General features: G+C 33.4%; 2 protein-coding genes across 2 annotated transcripts; both read right to left on the reverse strand.

The window, feature by feature from the left end:
- Positions 1 to 5,923: 5,923 nt before the first annotated feature.
- Positions 5,924 to 7,164, reverse strand: LOC123660919. Its single transcript, XM_045595937.1, has 2 exons — positions 7,153 to 7,164; positions 5,924 to 7,076 (listed from the first exon to the last, which is right to left on the reverse strand). Exons 1-2 carry the CDS (start codon positions 7,162 to 7,164, stop codon positions 6,021 to 6,023), a joined length of 1,068 nt encoding a protein of 355 aa, XP_045451893.1. The 3' UTR covers positions 5,924 to 6,020.
- Positions 7,165 to 14,164: 7,000 nt separating this feature from the next.
- LOC123660920 lies at positions 14,165 to 15,202 on the reverse strand. The gene is made up of 2 exons (XM_045595938.1): positions 15,191 to 15,202; positions 14,165 to 15,109 (listed from the first exon to the last, which is right to left on the reverse strand). The coding sequence occupies exons 1-2, from the start codon at positions 15,200 to 15,202 to the stop codon at positions 14,165 to 14,167; spliced, it is 957 nt and encodes a 318-aa protein (XP_045451894.1).
- Positions 15,203 to 16,825: the final 1,623 nt, after the last annotated feature.

Genomic DNA, 16,825 nt, shown 5'->3' on the forward strand with positions numbered 1-16,825 from the left:
CCTTTAATGTAATAAATATTTAACGAAAAATGAATGAACGATTTTTGAGGACTTTTCTTAACTGGTATTTTGTTTTATGTACAGGTTTATATATCAAATTTCATGTATGATTAAGAATTGATGTGACATTTTATATAATGTGTACACAAGTTATTTTGGTTACTAGAAATATCTATCCCTCTAACAGGATTTAAATCTTAAACGCTGCATCAGATTTTGGTCTTCAGCCACCTATTTATAGCGTAGGTGAAGAAACCTTACGGGGTTAGTTTCTAAATTATTTTACTATTTTTATAGGTCAGCGTATCGGTATATCAGCACACTACCGTATCACCAATCTCCGTCGATCTGTATAGTCTGCTAATACGTACTTTATTTTTAACGCTTGTCTGTCATTACACAATAAAAAATCAATCATATTTTAATGTTTATTAAATAAAATAATAACAAACTAAAACATAACAAATAAAGTATTAACAATCAGTCGTAAGTAAAAATAAAAACTGTTTAGTTGTCGAAGAATTTTGACTTTCTGACCTTTACGTATAAAGGTTTCGACAGGTAGAGGTAGTAGGTTAGATCGAGATAGTGTAACAGTTTTAGATTTCTAATGGTGCTAATTTTCCAGATAAAATGGTTTTTCAAAATTTATATAAACATTTTTAGTAACAGGTGACGAATTTTGTTTTTGTATTTCGTAAGACCCAGGGTTCTCTGCCTTTACATTTTCAGATTTCCATATTGGTACTGGAATCGGTTTGACAATTTCAAATGGCACGGGATAAGGGTGTGGAACTTTTACCTCATATGGTTCAGGTACCGGAATCAGGACCGGTGTTGGTACATTAACTTTAACATGTTTTATAACAGGTACCGGCTTATGTTTTGTCACCTTAATTTCTTGATGTATTAGAATTGGGGGTGAATTTGCAATCGCTTCTGCCTTGGCAAGGGCATTTTCCTTTTCCAATTCATTTTGGTTGTGATTTTTTAAGATTTCTGCTAATGCTATAGCATGTTTTTGGTCATTGTGTCTTGAAGCGTATTGTTCCTGTAACAATGGTTTCTCAGTCTGAAACTGGGTTGATTCCGAATTTTCATTTGTAGGTTTCGCTGCTGATAAAACTTTTAACTGATTACGATTATGTTCTAAAATACGATTCCACTGTTTATTAAATTGTTCATTTAATAAATGAGCTTCCTGGTTATTTTCTGAATTAGGATTGTAAGGAGTCCAATCATCTTTACTAATTTCTGGCTTTAACAGTCTTTGTAAGGGCCATTGTTTTATATTCTGATTCTCGCCAGACTGAGACTGTAAATATTGAGGTTTAGCTTGTTCCTCAATTTTGGCTTGGTATTGCTTCCAAGCATCTATAGCGTCTGATATTTTCTTCTGGTTTCCATTTGTCCACTCTTCATTTTGATACGAAGGAAAATTTGAAACCAGTTCTAAGTTATCGTAACTTGGTTTTTCTTCCTGAGATATCTTAGCGGCTTTTATATTTTCAAACTGCTGTCGAACTAATGCGTCATGTTCTTGCAGAGATAGTCGCTGATCATTTTGTGATTGTTTCTCTGTAGGTTGGAAAATAGGTTGAGTGCTTACAAACGCTTTTCCAGCTTGTAAAGCTTTAATTTGACTTGGTGTTAAGTACAGAATAATTTCTTTTGTGGCATATCTTTTTTGTGACTTTTGTGTCGAATTTGATACAGATGCAGAGTCTTTAATTGCTTGTGGCCCAGATGCTAACTGTTGCGCTTGAATTTCTATCAAAGCTAACAAGAGTGAGATATAAAGTACCTGTGGAAGAAAAAATATTTTAAAGAAATAAACTAAAGAATTAATTAAAATTGTAATCGTCTAATTCATAGCTTTTTACAATAAAATGGTGATGATTATACATTTTTATTATCAGTGTATTTTTTCTCGTATCAATATTATGATAATAAATAGACAGTAAGTCTTACCCGAAAATCCATTATTGGAATATTTTGATCAATCTTTGTCAAACGCAGACGATATTCTACTGATTATTACAGAAAAGCACCAACTTTATACCATATCCCATCAACCCAATATGTAACTAATTTAAAAAAACGTTATAACATATGTAGATTATGAATACTAAGAGTGACCGTAAATGCAAATTACCGTGCTTTGACTCAAAATTTGTTTATTTAAATATACAATTTAAATTTTCACAATACACGGAAGACCAATTTTTTTTGTGTTTTCATCATAAAAACGCAATATTGATTTTTTGTATAATAATTATCTCACTTTACATAATTATGTAAAACAATTTTAGAGACAGGTCTGCAAGAAAGTTAGCATAAAACTTTATATAATTCGCCAAGAAAACATCAAACCACGCTTTAACTACATAAATATCCTTTATCTTTATGTTGGAAAATTAAAAAAGAGTTTAATATCGAACCGATATTGGTTAGATATTAAAATCTAAAAATCTTGATCTTCAAGGGAAATAAATATTTCGATAATATTTAAAATGACTCACTAGATTATATTAATATATCTTCTCAAAACCGCAGACGTACTGCTCTAGTCTAGAAATACTCTGATGTTTAATAAGGATATTTTATTTTAAAAATGATCCTCTAATTCTAATTCTGTCTATATTGACTGTAATATAAATTTTTCACAATTTCCTGAATTTGATTTAAAGAGTTTGGCAACTTAAGATTGATTTTTGTTTACTGACTTCATAAAAAGAAGGAGGTTTTCAAATAGACTATTATTTTTATGTGTTTTACTCGTAACTTTTTACTGAGTGCATTGATTTTGATGATTCTTTTTTAATCGAATGCATTTGCATTTAACTTCATTAGGTCTTTAGAAATGGCATCAAATAGGTTTCGTAATTAACTATGTTTTTATTTTATTCATTTATTAAGTTTTATTGCACACACAAAAAAGAAGATACAATGTAGAATGATTAGATACAAAAATAAATAATATATGCAAAGGCGGCCTTATCGCGATCTCTTCCAGGCAACCTTTAAGCACTATATAAATCAACCTTAAAACTATATAAATAATTTATGGTAATGTATATAGTTGCTGTTGCTAAGCAGCCTTTATCGGTTACTCAGTTGAATAAGATATTTTAGTTCCTACATTTATACACGTTCGAGTAAAACGAAAAGCGCCTGACTGTTTCAAATTGCACTCGTACATAAATTTGAATATGTTATTGGTAAATTTTTATCAGACATCTTTATATTTTTAACCAATTTCAAAAAAAGAGGAGGTTCTCAATTCGGTTGTATTTTTTATGTGCGTTAGCTCGTAACTTTTTACTAGTTGCACCGATTTGGTTGAATCTTTTTTAATCGAATGATGATCCAATGCTTTAGGCGAAGCGTTAGCGCAACGGTCATAGCCCTGCCTTGTGATTGTTGCCCTGGCGGTCATTTGTTTGATCCCCGAACATGGCATATACTGTTGTTGGCTATAAAGAGGTTTGCCGTTTGTCTGGGCATTTGTGCTTGTGTGTTGTGTGTCAAAATCAAAATCAAAAACAGCTTTATTTAAATAGGCTCCAAGAGCACTTTCGAATCGTCATTTTACAAATTAAAACTTTTAATATCAATTATTATATTTGTAGAAGTAAAGCTACCACCGATTCGGAATGTAGATTCTGCAGAGAAGAATCGGTAAGAAACTCCGCAGAAAGCAGTGTCTTTCCGTACCCCCGACACAGGAATAAATCCTAGTGAGGCCGTTGAGTTTGAGGCGTTTATTATTTGATATTTCAAATGCTTAATATCTCAAATTTGAATAATGGACAAATTATGCATGACTAACATGTAAAGTTTCCAATAAAAAAAGGCAAATCACTCGTTGGAAAAAGTAACGTAATATATTTGAAATGAATGAAGGCAGTGCTGTGTGGCTACGGCACTAAAGAATTTAGCCACCCCCTCTCTTCCCGTGGGTGTCGTAAGAGGCGACTAAGGGATAACAAGGTTCCACAACCACATTGGAACTTAAGAAGCCGACCGATGGCGGGATAACCATCCAACTGCTGGCTTTGAAATACACAGGCCGAAGACGGGCAGCAGCGTCTTCGGTGCGACAAAGCCAGTACTGCGGTCACCAACCCGCCTGCCCAGCGTGGTGACTATGGGCAAAACACATGAGTTCACGTTATTTTTGGCGTAAACTTGTGGAGGCCTATGTCCAGCAGTGGACTGTATAGGCTGTAATGATGAATCAAGGCAGGGCACAGAAAAGAATCTATTTCTCAAAATTTGGAGTTGTCTATCTTGGGAAACATCAGCTTTACAGAAATTCACAGCTTAATTTCTACTCTATAATGATATGATCTCGAGCATAAAGTCAGCAGATCGACGCTTGATCCAGGTGTTGTAGGCATAGGTGGCGAATGCTAGCGCGACCCCATCTCGCCCCACCCAGGCGGATTGCTCACTCATGGTGGTTTTTTTAGTCAGTAGGAGTCTGACATAAGCCTCTGGTGCCCCCGCGCTGGAAGATATCCATGATGGATTTTCCCCACGTAAAAAAAAGGTGTTGTAGGCATTCGGTAACGCTTTTTTTGCTACCCTTATGGTATGAATACGTATATTTTTATTTCTGCATTATCTTATGTACCATACAAGTCAACCAGTCTTATGTGGCCTTTCAGTCAATACTAATGTGCGTGTGCTTAAAACGTCACAGTTTGACTTGTATAAAAATTGTGTAACGTTCGGGGCACTAAAAACTTGTGCCTTTGCATAACAGTAACGACACAGTTTTATAAAACATACTTTTAAGTAAGCAGGCGTGGGAAATAGACGAATAAGTTTTATATAGGTACAGTTTATATGAACTACATATCGATCGACACTTTCTCTTTAAATGAATTGAAAAAGTCAATATGTTCAGGGCACATTAAAAGAATTGGTGCATCTTACACCGCTTTGCGCGCCGTATTTTATTTTATCTAAAGAAATAAATTAAATTGGAGTGTCTGCTTGTAGTATTAAAATAACCACTTTTTACTAAATGCATATGGATACATGTCAGTCTGTCTGTTTATCTGTTTGTTCCGATTAATCTAAGAAACGGTTGGACCGATTTTGACAGGACTTTCACTGGAAGATAGCTGATGTAATAATAAATAACTCAGGCTATTTGTTATTCTAGAAATTTATTTATTTTGAACTCTGCTAACTGAACAACATTTTTTTTAAACTCTACGCGGATGATGTCGTGTGACTAGTACCTACTCTATAAAAACCGTAAAATTTAATTACTGTAGCTATATCTGGATTCTATACTTTCTGCATAAAAAAGGTAGATTTACTGGACCAATTTTTAAAATTCTTTTACCAATAGAATTCTCACAAAGGCATTGACATCATTGAGCGACATAGGCAATATTTGAATGGAAACTGCTACTGTTATTTAACTGCCCTTTTCGTTAAATAATCAATTCAAAACTAAAATTTTAAACTACTATTTATTATTTTATGTAAAGTGATGTCTGATCCACGTGGAAGAAAGCGTGGGCGGAAAGCTAGTATTGAATAAAACTGCTACTGTTATTTAACTACCCTTTTTGTTAAATGATCAATTCAAAACTAAAATTTTAAACTACTATTTATTATTTTATAGACAGGATACATGGACTCTGAAGTGTATAAAAACTGCGTAAGTAGTTTGGTTAAAAAATCTTTTATTTCAACGCTCAAAAATTGGTGATTGGTCATTGTTGATTGGTCAGTTACAAGAGCTTTTATTTAGAAATAACAATACAAACATTATTTTAATAGTTATTTCACTGCAAAATACATATATTTTTAATGCGATATTTAATTATGGTGTTTATGACTAATTATTTACAAAACAATATTATGACTAATCATGTAGATAAAAAAAAATAAACGATTAAAAAGTTGCAATTTATTTTACTTATTTTACATATGTACAACTAATGACTAAGTATTTACAATTGTATTGACTATTTGGCTTGATCATGACTTCTCTTTTACCAACAGCATTTCTTCTTTTGATAGTGTGTGACGTGTTTGATGATATGGATGGGATAGGGTTTCCAAACTGCGACGGGAACCTCAACGTGCTTTTCGACTGGAACATGAACTTTTTTAATAACCTCTACAGGTCTGTCAACTGGTACATGGACTTTTTTGATAACTTCTACTGGCACGTGTTTTACAACTTCAACTGGAACTGGTCGCTCTACTTCAACGTGCTGAGTTTTGTACACGGGATATGGAACGTGCTTGACAACGTCTACATGAACAGGGTAGGGTTGAGGAACCGGTACCTTGACTTCTTGGCGCACTGGAACAGGAACTGGTTTAGGTACAGCAACTTGTACATGTCGCGTTACTTCAACTGGTATGCGACGGACAACATTTTGTACAACCGATTGAAGCTCATATCTTGAAGCTTGAATTGTCGGACGACCTACGGAAACAGTAGATCCTATCACTCTAGGTGGGCCAGTAAGTGAAACACCACCTGGTCCGAGTCCAGAACCTAACAGTTGTCCATTAGGAAGGCCTGCATCGCCGAATCCAGCCCCAGTCAGATCTCCATTTCCAAGGCCTAAACTACCAGGAGCTCCACCATCAATAGCTGATCCACCAATATCACCGCCGTTTAGGGTTCCACTATTCAAAAGTGAACTGTCACCACCTGTTGGAGCTCCACTGAAACCTGAGCCGCTACCTAAAATAGCTCCATTGTCGTAGGAAGATCCGCTAGTAAAACCTGGTCCACTGGCTATCGCTGATCCACTGTCTAGTGCTGACCCACTTAACAGACTTGATCCACTAGCACCGAATGAACTACCTGCATCGTAACTACTGTCATGTATATCCTGCGCAAAACCGCTATCGCTCCCTAATTGTCCACCTAAGTTCGAACTTCCTGAAAATCCAGGTGGTCCATATGAAGTTGAAGGTGCGCCATAAGACGCAGATGGGGCGCCAAGTGCTGATTCAGAATAGGAATCATGACCAGCCAATAAGCCAGCTGATGCACTATAAACTAATGCGGACAGGAAAATCGCCTTAACCTGAAACAATTATATTTGCTGTAAAACTAAAATAACTTTTTTATATAATTGAATCATTCATTAATTTTTTACTTACAACGAACACCATGGCTATTAGCTAAACGCTCAAAGCCAGCCAAAATAAGGTTGTTGTTGTTTGTTCCGAGTTCGGAAAGTTTGTGATTTGATAGCATATCGTCAGCGGATATTTATAGTAGTCAAAGACGTCACATTTTTCGGTACAACGCTTTGAATAAATTTGCTGTACCAATGTCATGATTTGATTTATTTTTTATTTCTTTGTAACTAAATAAATAACAAAACATATTAAACACAATATACGGGTGATGTTTACTACAATTTTTGGAGTACGTAATGTGTAAAAAATAACACAAAACGTTTAATTATCCTTCGAACTTTTGAGGTACATAAAATGTGATAAAACAATAGTTAAATTATTTTTTTACATTTATATTGTTTTGTCGCTTTGACTATTATCAATTTATTTTCTTTAGACTTTAAAAAAAAAGGTTATTCGTTACGTACTTATGCTCGTTAGAGATTATAAGATTACAAGATTATTATAAATTTGTTAATAAGTGTTATTTACAAAAGAACACATGTGCAAATATGAGCTTACTTTGTTATAAATTTTTTATTTTTATAATTTATTTTATTTTTGTTTTGGAATCATATAAATTAAGGACATTTTTTTTCCCTTCGACAATTAGTTTTTTGTTAGACTATATAGCTTGATACTTTAACCTAAATTACATAAGATTCCGTTTAGAAAAATCATTTAAATTAGAATTTTGTAATTATGAATATTTATAGCTTAATAGCCCTACATAATTAGCATTTAACCTATATTTTTATTAGTATAATTTTGGGTACCATCTTTAGTATGATGTAACACATCGCGGCCCTAATTCTTTCTTACATCACTTGAGTAAAATTTATGAAAACTGGTTCCAACGCTACTCATAATTTCACCTGGTTTATAAAAATTTACATATAGATAAAAATGAAATGTCGCCTAAACGATATTTGGCGGTATTTCCGGTGAAGTTCTGTGTCACTCCAACTTTACGTAATTGGAACGCGAATGTGTTTTTTTATAATGTTGTCCTAAGAAAGTGTTTCATCATATAGTCCGTGTTTAACCAGTTTTTAATAGTTCATTCATCAAATCATAAACCTCTTAACAATAGCTATGCGTTGTACGCGTCTGTTCCTAAGGTTAACAACTTCATGCTTGTGTTATAGGTAACAGCTGGCTTTTTTCGATTAATACATATTAATAAAATTTTATATAGATAAATACATATAACACAACCAGACTCGATGCTATGAATAATTTTTTCCATTATTTGAATGGTCGCTAGAGCCGTACGAAATTAGACGACTTGAAGTCAGTAAATCAAAGGTGTAGAAGTTTTAGATATTAGAAGAACTTAAGACATTTATTATGTATGATATTATCATAGCTTTTTTGTTCATAAATTTTTTTTTGTTATACCTACCTATTAAATTAGGATAACGCTTCAGCCATATTCCTCCATGTAGGAGAAGGAAATTAGGATAGCGATAAGCATAATTAATATAATATATATTATAATCATAATTATAATTAAATAATTATATTAAAAAATTTTAAATAACAGGTAATCTAAAAACATATTTTAAATAAAAATTGATAATTTTAATTTTGACGCCGCGTTGGCGCAACGGTCACAGCCATGGATTGTACCTGTTGCGCTGGCGGTTGCGGGTTCGATCCCCGCACATGACAAACATTTATATTGGCCATACAGGTGTTTGCCGTGGTCTAGGTGTTTGTGCAGTCCTAGTGGGTCTCCCCACCGTGCCTCGGAGAGCACGTTAAGCCGCCGGTCCCGGTTGTTATCATGAACACCTGATAGCGATCGTAACTCATAGTAGGGAATATAACCGCCAACCCGCATTGGAGCAGCGTGGTGGATTAAGCTCTGATCCTTCTCCTACTTGGGGAAAGAGGCCCATGCTCAGTAGTGGAATATTACAGGCTAAAGCGTATTTTAATTTTTAACCAATATATATATATATATAATCTATAATATATATAAAAGCGAAAGGTCACTCACTCATCACGAAATCTCCGAAACTATAACACCTACAAACTTGAAATTTGGCAGGTAGGCTCCTTATAAGACGTAGACATCCGCTAAGAACGGATTTTACGAAACTCAACCCCTAAGGGGGTAAAACAGGGGTTGCAAGATTGTATGAAAGTCCTATGTTTTTGAAGTAAGTGACTTGAAATTTAAAATGTATGCTCTATAGATGACGAGAAGGTGTCCAAATAATGTATCTTTAGAAATCAACTCCCTTTTGGGGTTAAAACGGGGGATGGTAGGTTGACTCACTCATCACGAAATCTCCGAAAGTATAACAGCTGCAAACTTGAAATTTAGCAGGTAGACTCCTTATAGGGCGTCAATTACCGCTAAAAATGAATTTTACAAAACTCGACCCTGAGGGGATAAAACGGGGGTTGGAAGTTTGTATGAAAGTCCTATGTTTTAGAAGTAAGAGACTTGAAAATTAAAATGTATGATCTATAGATGGTGAGAAGGTGTCCAAATAATGTATCTTTAGAAACCAACTCCCTTTTGGGGTTATAACGAGGGATGGTAGGTTGACTCACTCATCACGAAATCTCCGAAACTATAATACCTACATACTTGAAATTTGGCAAGTAGGTTTTGTATATGACGTAAACATCCGCTAAGAACGAATTTTACGAAACTCGACACCTAAGAGGATAAAACAGGGGTCGGAAGTTTGTATGAAAGGCCTATGTTTTTAACGTAAGAGACGAAATTTAAAATGTATGCTCTATAGATGGTGAAAAGGAGTCCAAATAATACATCGTAATCTATATATATAAAAGAGAAAGGTCACTGACTCACTCATCACGAGAACTCTATCTGCGTGATCGGTCACAGGCTGTGGCGATTAAGGGTTACACCTCTTCGTTTGTTCCAATTACTTCTGGAGTACCACAAGGCTCACATTTAGGACCTCTACTATTTAATGTATTTGTTAATGACATTGATAAGTGCTTTTTGAATTCAAATGTAATATTATATGCGGATGATACAAAAATTTTTAAAATTATAAAGAATAAAAAAGATTGTGATGAATTGCAGGATGATTTAAATAGACTTGAACAATACTGTAGATTTAATAGCTTGTATTTGAATTCAGAAAAATGTTGTACAATTACATTTTCGAGAAAGAGAGAACATATTTTGTATAATTACTCAATCTCTAATGCCAGTTTAAAAAGAGTTACGGAGGTAAGGGATCTGGGAGTTCAGTTGGATAGCAAGCTCATTTTTGACCAGCATATAGACAAGATAACAACCAAGTCGTATAGAATGTTGGGCTTTATATTTAGGCAAGGGATGGTTTTTAAGAATGCTCAGACCTTAATTCTCCTGTATAATGCATATGTTAGATCAAATTTGGAATACGCATCTACCGTTTGGAATCCTCAATATAAGAAATACATAGACATAATTGAAGGAATACAAAATAAATTCGTTAAAAGGTTGAAAGTCAAATTTGGATCTGATTGTTTTTCTGAGTTTACTTCCCTTGAAAATCGTAGAGAACACAGAGATCAGCTTTTTCTTTACAAATTGATTAATGGTTTGGTAGACTCTCAGTACCTACTTAGTAGGGTATCGTTTAGGTGCCCCAGTTATTGCACAAGATCCCGAGCAACTTTCTCCCCTTCTGTCACTCGGACAAGGTATTGTGGCAACTCATTTCTCGCAAGGTCATGTAAAGTGTATGACGACCGGTATAATGACATCGACTTGTTCAGCAGTGGGTTCAATGAGTACAAATACTTTTTGAAAAGAAAAAAGAAAACTAATCGAAATATAGTGTAGTAGTGTTCGATTTGTATAATGTATATTTGTCTTTGTTTTTTTTAATGTTATAAATACGTCCTGAGTACACCTATATTTTATTGTATTGTGTAGTATGTATAAATTATAGTTATTGTATTGTCTAATTTATTTGTTCATAGTTTTAAGTGGAAACTTTGTTGGCTTGATTATTTTTTTTATGTTTTATGAATGAATTTATTCTTTGTGCTGTTTGTTTCCCAATAAAGTAAAAAAAAAAAAAAAAAAAAAAATCAAAAACCGTTGGATGGTCCATCCATCCAGGATGGACAAAGATGAAATTTAGCAGGGAGGTAGATTATAGTTAGTAAACGTCTGCTTAGAATGGATTTTTTGATATTCCACTAATAAGGGCGTTTGATTGGGGTTAATAGTTTGTATGAAACATATACAGCAGCTATAAGTTCGCCTGCTAGGTTATGTATACTGCAGCCTGAAAATAAAACTAAAAATGTGGTGTATAGAGAGGTTTTATAAAAATAACTAACAAATTATACTAAATTGTGCCTTTTAAAAATGACTCAGCGTGATAAGCATTTCAAGTGACTGAAATAAAAAAATAATTTGCTTAAACATCGTGATAGTAATGCATATCTTCATAACCACGCGAACGTAGTCGCGGGCAACAGTTAGTGTATTATAACAATAAGTCCCCAAAAGTGTATGTGATCGATTCCCCTTAAAATTTACTAAACAGCTTTTCATGCGGTTTTTTTACCAATGGAGAGAGGGCTTCAAGAGGAAGGTTTACGGAACGACTAAGCCGATTTTGATGAGATTTTGAGTTTCACTGGAAGTTTGCCGAGAAAACTTTGTGATTCACTGATTTAAACGCGGGCGAAGCCGCGGGCACAGCTAGTATATATATATATATATATATATATATATATATATATATATATATATATATACACGGTCACAGCTAGTATAATATGCAATTAAAGATTAATTACGATATTGTACTGCGTCACACAAATTTACAGAAAACTCAAATAAATTTTTTATAAATTCAGTTTTAAGCAATATTAACCATTATAATTTTTTTTAACCGAAACTGTAAGCCTCCAACACTCTTTACATTTAAATTATTTTAATTACAATTACTGATAACAAATTAAATACTCTCAACTAAAAACGAGAAATCATATTGCTAAAATTGTTTACAAGAAAATTAAAATAATTACTAAATGTAACTAAAACTTCAAATTTCTATAGATTTTCTTTGGTTAGCATATTTAACATATCGAGTTTTTGAGGAATGTAATAAAGATTTATAAAGGTAGGCCAAAAATATATGGATAATATTACAAAACAAAAATGTTTGTGAAATATATTAGAAATTCTAGTTTGAAAATTATGTTAATCATTCGACCCTCGATGCCATCCGTTTTAGATTTCACAATACAAAGCCTATATTTTTATTGCTTTAAGATATATTAATCATGCGGAAGATTACCTAGTAAGAACTAGTAGTAGCATATATGTATATTATGTATATGTATTATATATAGTACTTAAGGCGTAAACCGTAACTACGCTGACAGGGGTTCTGAGCTAATCCCAGTTGTTCATTTAAAGCCAATTATTTATTTATTTGCATTTGATTTTGCTTTCTTAAAAAAACACTATGTGATGTGACTGCAGTAATATTTTGAAAGAGTATGTGTGTAAATTTCTATGTTTTCCACTAATCCTTCTTTTTCTGAATTTTGACATTTGAGGTGTAGTTAGATTTGTCTTGATGGCCCTAGCGAGGTTAAAATAACTACCAAAACAAATCCAATTGATAGTTGTTTACTTAACAGTAGTTGTATCCTTGTTAATGTTGGATTGATTGTAGAATCAGTGTTTTATAGAACTTTTTTCGCCTTGCCTACTCTAATTTAAAGTATATAATTATATTATATAGTGTATTAAGTTTATGAAACACAATTATATTCCACTATTTTTTTTTCTATTATAAATAAAAATAATGTATGTACATAACGAATAAAACGTTTTAAATATACACACATTAGTTATAGGTGTATGTTCAAGAAAGTAGTAATGAACTGCTTAGCTTCGCATGTATTTACTAATAAGCAGTACATTCTTCAGATTTTCTAAAGAAAAGATGTATGATTTTTAGTGTTCTACAAGTCTTTTATAAGTGTGTTTTTGAGTGTTTTCAATAACAATGATTAATTATGTTTTTATAAAAATCTGTATAAATATTAATCGTATGACATTGGCTACCTAAGGTTTCATGAATGTAATGCATTTTATTTTTATTTTATCGTCATACAGCGTCATACGGCAGTGGATGCTGGCTTTGAAATAAATGAACCACAGACGGGCAGCAGCGAGATGCGAAAAAGTCAGCCCAGCGGTCACAAGCCCGCTTGATTTGGCATTGAAAACACATACAACCCTTAATCTGCACACTTCTAGTGGAAAAAAAAAGTTTCAACTAGGGTCAACTAGTCTATATAAATAAAAATTAATGTTACTAAGCGCATAACTCGAAATTGTTTCGACCAATTCAACTCCACGAAAGTTTAATCTATTTTTTTTTTTAAACATTACTATTAACTTTTGATAGAACGAAGTCTGTCCGGGCAGCTGTTTACACACGTTTCGATTGAATATTAAATATAATTATATTTAGTAGTCCTTTTTTTGCGTAATGCTTATTTATTTTGTTTTTATTTAAACTCCATAAACAAATTAATGCGAAAGTCATTACAAGTCTACCTTGCTGCTTACCTATTTCCACTATGTCGTTCGTGCATATTTTTTGAAAATATGTTAATCTAATGTTTATTATCACAATCGTTATATGTTATCGTCTCAAATTACAGTTTCTGAGTAAAATAGTTACATTTTTATTTTATAGGTAGAGCAATATATTTTTTAAAATGTTTAAAGGAGTAAATAAAAAGTTACTAGCTTTAGACCATTGTTTTATTAAAGCAATAAATCTTATATTACTATTTACAAAAGTACAAAAAAATCAACCCAGATAATTTTTACTTAAATTAATGACTTAGTTATCACCCTACATTGCAGCCTCTCGATGAGCTTACGACAAAATGTATATTTACAAGAAAAACCATTTTAGGTTGCATTGTGAATGGGTTTACTTATTGATCGGTCTTAAAAATCATTGTTTCACCATTGTGACCATCCGTGGCTGTGACCGTAGCTGGAACCGTGGCTCGCGTGAGCTTTGTGGTGAACGGTCTTAAAGACCGGCACAGGATAATTTTTCACAACATGAACGGGGATCTTCACTAGTTTTACGACAGGTACTTTGACGATTTTCTCAATTGGGACAGGACGATCTACTGCTACTTGAACAACTTTTTCAACTGGTACTTTCACAATTTTCTCCACGGGGTAAGGTACTGGTTTGTCCACTTTAACTTGCTGTATTTTAACGACAGGTACAGGAACGTTTTTCACTACAGGAACTCGAACGGGATATGGTTGTGGTACAGGAATTTGAACAGTTTGGGGGACAGGTACAGGTACTGGTTGGGGAACTCTGTGTGTTACTTCACGATAGACCTGGTAAGTCTCATCACGAACACGGTATCGTGTCGGTGCACCGTTACTATTGGCAAGGCCATGTATTTCAGTAATAACTGGAGCTTTAGGTCCTGGAGGTGGAGCATCACCTCCGGTTAGTCCAGCTCCTGGAAGAGCAGCTCCAGCCAAAACAGGTGCTGCTACAGAAGCGCCATTAAGTCCAGACCCTAAGCCACTGGCACCTATGAAAGCATCAGTTAATCCTCCTGTTCCGTAGCTACTATAGTCTCCAAAGCCCCTGTTAGATCCAAAGCCGACATTGTTGGCACTAAATCCACCGTTGGCGCCAAATCCACTTGAATAACTACTTCCAACTAGGCCAGCGCCAGAATAAGATGCAGATGGTAACGATCCAGCTGGGAATGAACTGGGAGAGAAGCTCGAAGACGCTAAGGCACTTGGAGCAGTTAAACTGGTATGTGGTGATGATGGGTACCCATTACCTAGTTCTTCGTGATGATTGTTTCCATGTAAAATACCTGCATAGCTGCTACTCAGTAGGATAGCTAAGGTTGTTATTTTCGTCTACAAAAAGAAAAAACTTTATGTCAAATATAAACAAAAAGCATGTCTTTGTATAATTTATATTATGTTATTAACACTTACTAGGGTAGCCATATTTTTAGCTAATAGCTGGCCACTCCAATATAGTTGTGTGTTCTACAACAAGCTGAACTTGTTTGCGTAGTTTCGGCTATTTCCATCATATTTATATACCAGTGTCGTTTATACCGTTTCCAAGAATGACAGAACACGATTGCTAAAAACAGGTTACGATCATCGCTCTTTTTCTACCGGATATAAATAATATTATCTAAATTAATTCTGTTACCGGTTACTTAATGTGTGTTCCAAAATTTCATAGGCGCATCTGTTACATATTGCTTCATAACTCAATGCGGTGAGGAAAGCCTAGGCGCTTTATTTAAATAGTTATATTAATGTGATTTAAATATTAACAAGATATTTGTAATTATTTTAAACACTACTGCAGCAAAACTTTTATGACGTACGTATTTACGTATTTAACAGAAACAAAAATATGTACCTGATAAAGAAAGATGTAATTTAACAAATTAATTCACATAATGTGCATTATATTGATAATAATTAAACCATTACATTTATAATCTAATATATAAAATTCTCGTGTCGCGGTGTTTGTAGTTAAACTCCTCCGAAACGGCTTGACCGATTCTCATGAAATTTTGTGTGCATATTGGGTAGGTCTGAGATTCGAATAACATCTATTTTTCATCCCCCTAAATGTTAAGGGTAGTCCACCCCTAAATATATATTTTTTAATTTTTAGATAAATTATTTATTTTTTATTTGATTATGATTTGGCGTTAAAAATTCATACAATCCTAAATTTTCACTGTTCTACCACCAACCCCTATTTTTAAATAGCGTTTAGCGGCAAGACAACGTTTGCCAAGTCAGCTAGTAATAATATAAAATTAACGTGATTGATTGATAGATTTTATTATTTCAAAATACCCTGCAACGTGCCTACTTTCTGCAGTCAATATTAGATTCATTTCCAAGAGTGCAGACGATGCCAAATCACGTAACAAGGACAATACACAAAGGAGATTAATCAACAATTGAAGTTATAACCTCGGTTACATTTTTAAGCTACTGGAAATAGTACAATAGTAGTAATAGTAGAATAGTAGTACTTTAGTTAATAACCATAAACAAGATAAATATACAAATTTGATATATGTATAACGTACAACTTAACTTACGTTATATTAAACAAGCCACAGAATTAAATTTATAAGAACACATAGGTTATAATCACAACTTATTTTATTACGTGCGATTTATTTATATAAAAAGTTGCAGAAAGGACTAAGTAAACATTTCATAGTTATTTTTTTCTTAACCTAGGACTTTAGGACTTAACCTTGCAAAGAGAAAAAAAAGTTTTTTTTTCACATAAAACTACTGTTAACGCTACGTTATACAAATACTTTTTTAATATGTTTTCTTATAGGTAATGAGAGATACAAAATTAAATAGAACATTATGTTAACCGACTTCAAAAAAGATTATATATATATATATGTTCGCAGATAACTTCGTCGTTTATGCCGATTTTGATAATTCTTTTTTTTTTTGTTGGAAAGGAGATAATATCCCAAGGGTTAGTACCATGATTGAAAAACCAGGATCTGATAATGGAATCACAGAGAAATTGAGGGGAAACTTCGAAAATCGTAGTGACGACTAATG

The sequence above is a fragment of the Melitaea cinxia genome, chromosome 16 (assembly GCF_905220565.1).
Source record: "Melitaea cinxia chromosome 16, ilMelCinx1.1, whole genome shotgun sequence".
NCBI lineage: Eukaryota > Metazoa > Arthropoda > Insecta > Lepidoptera > Nymphalidae > Melitaea > Melitaea cinxia.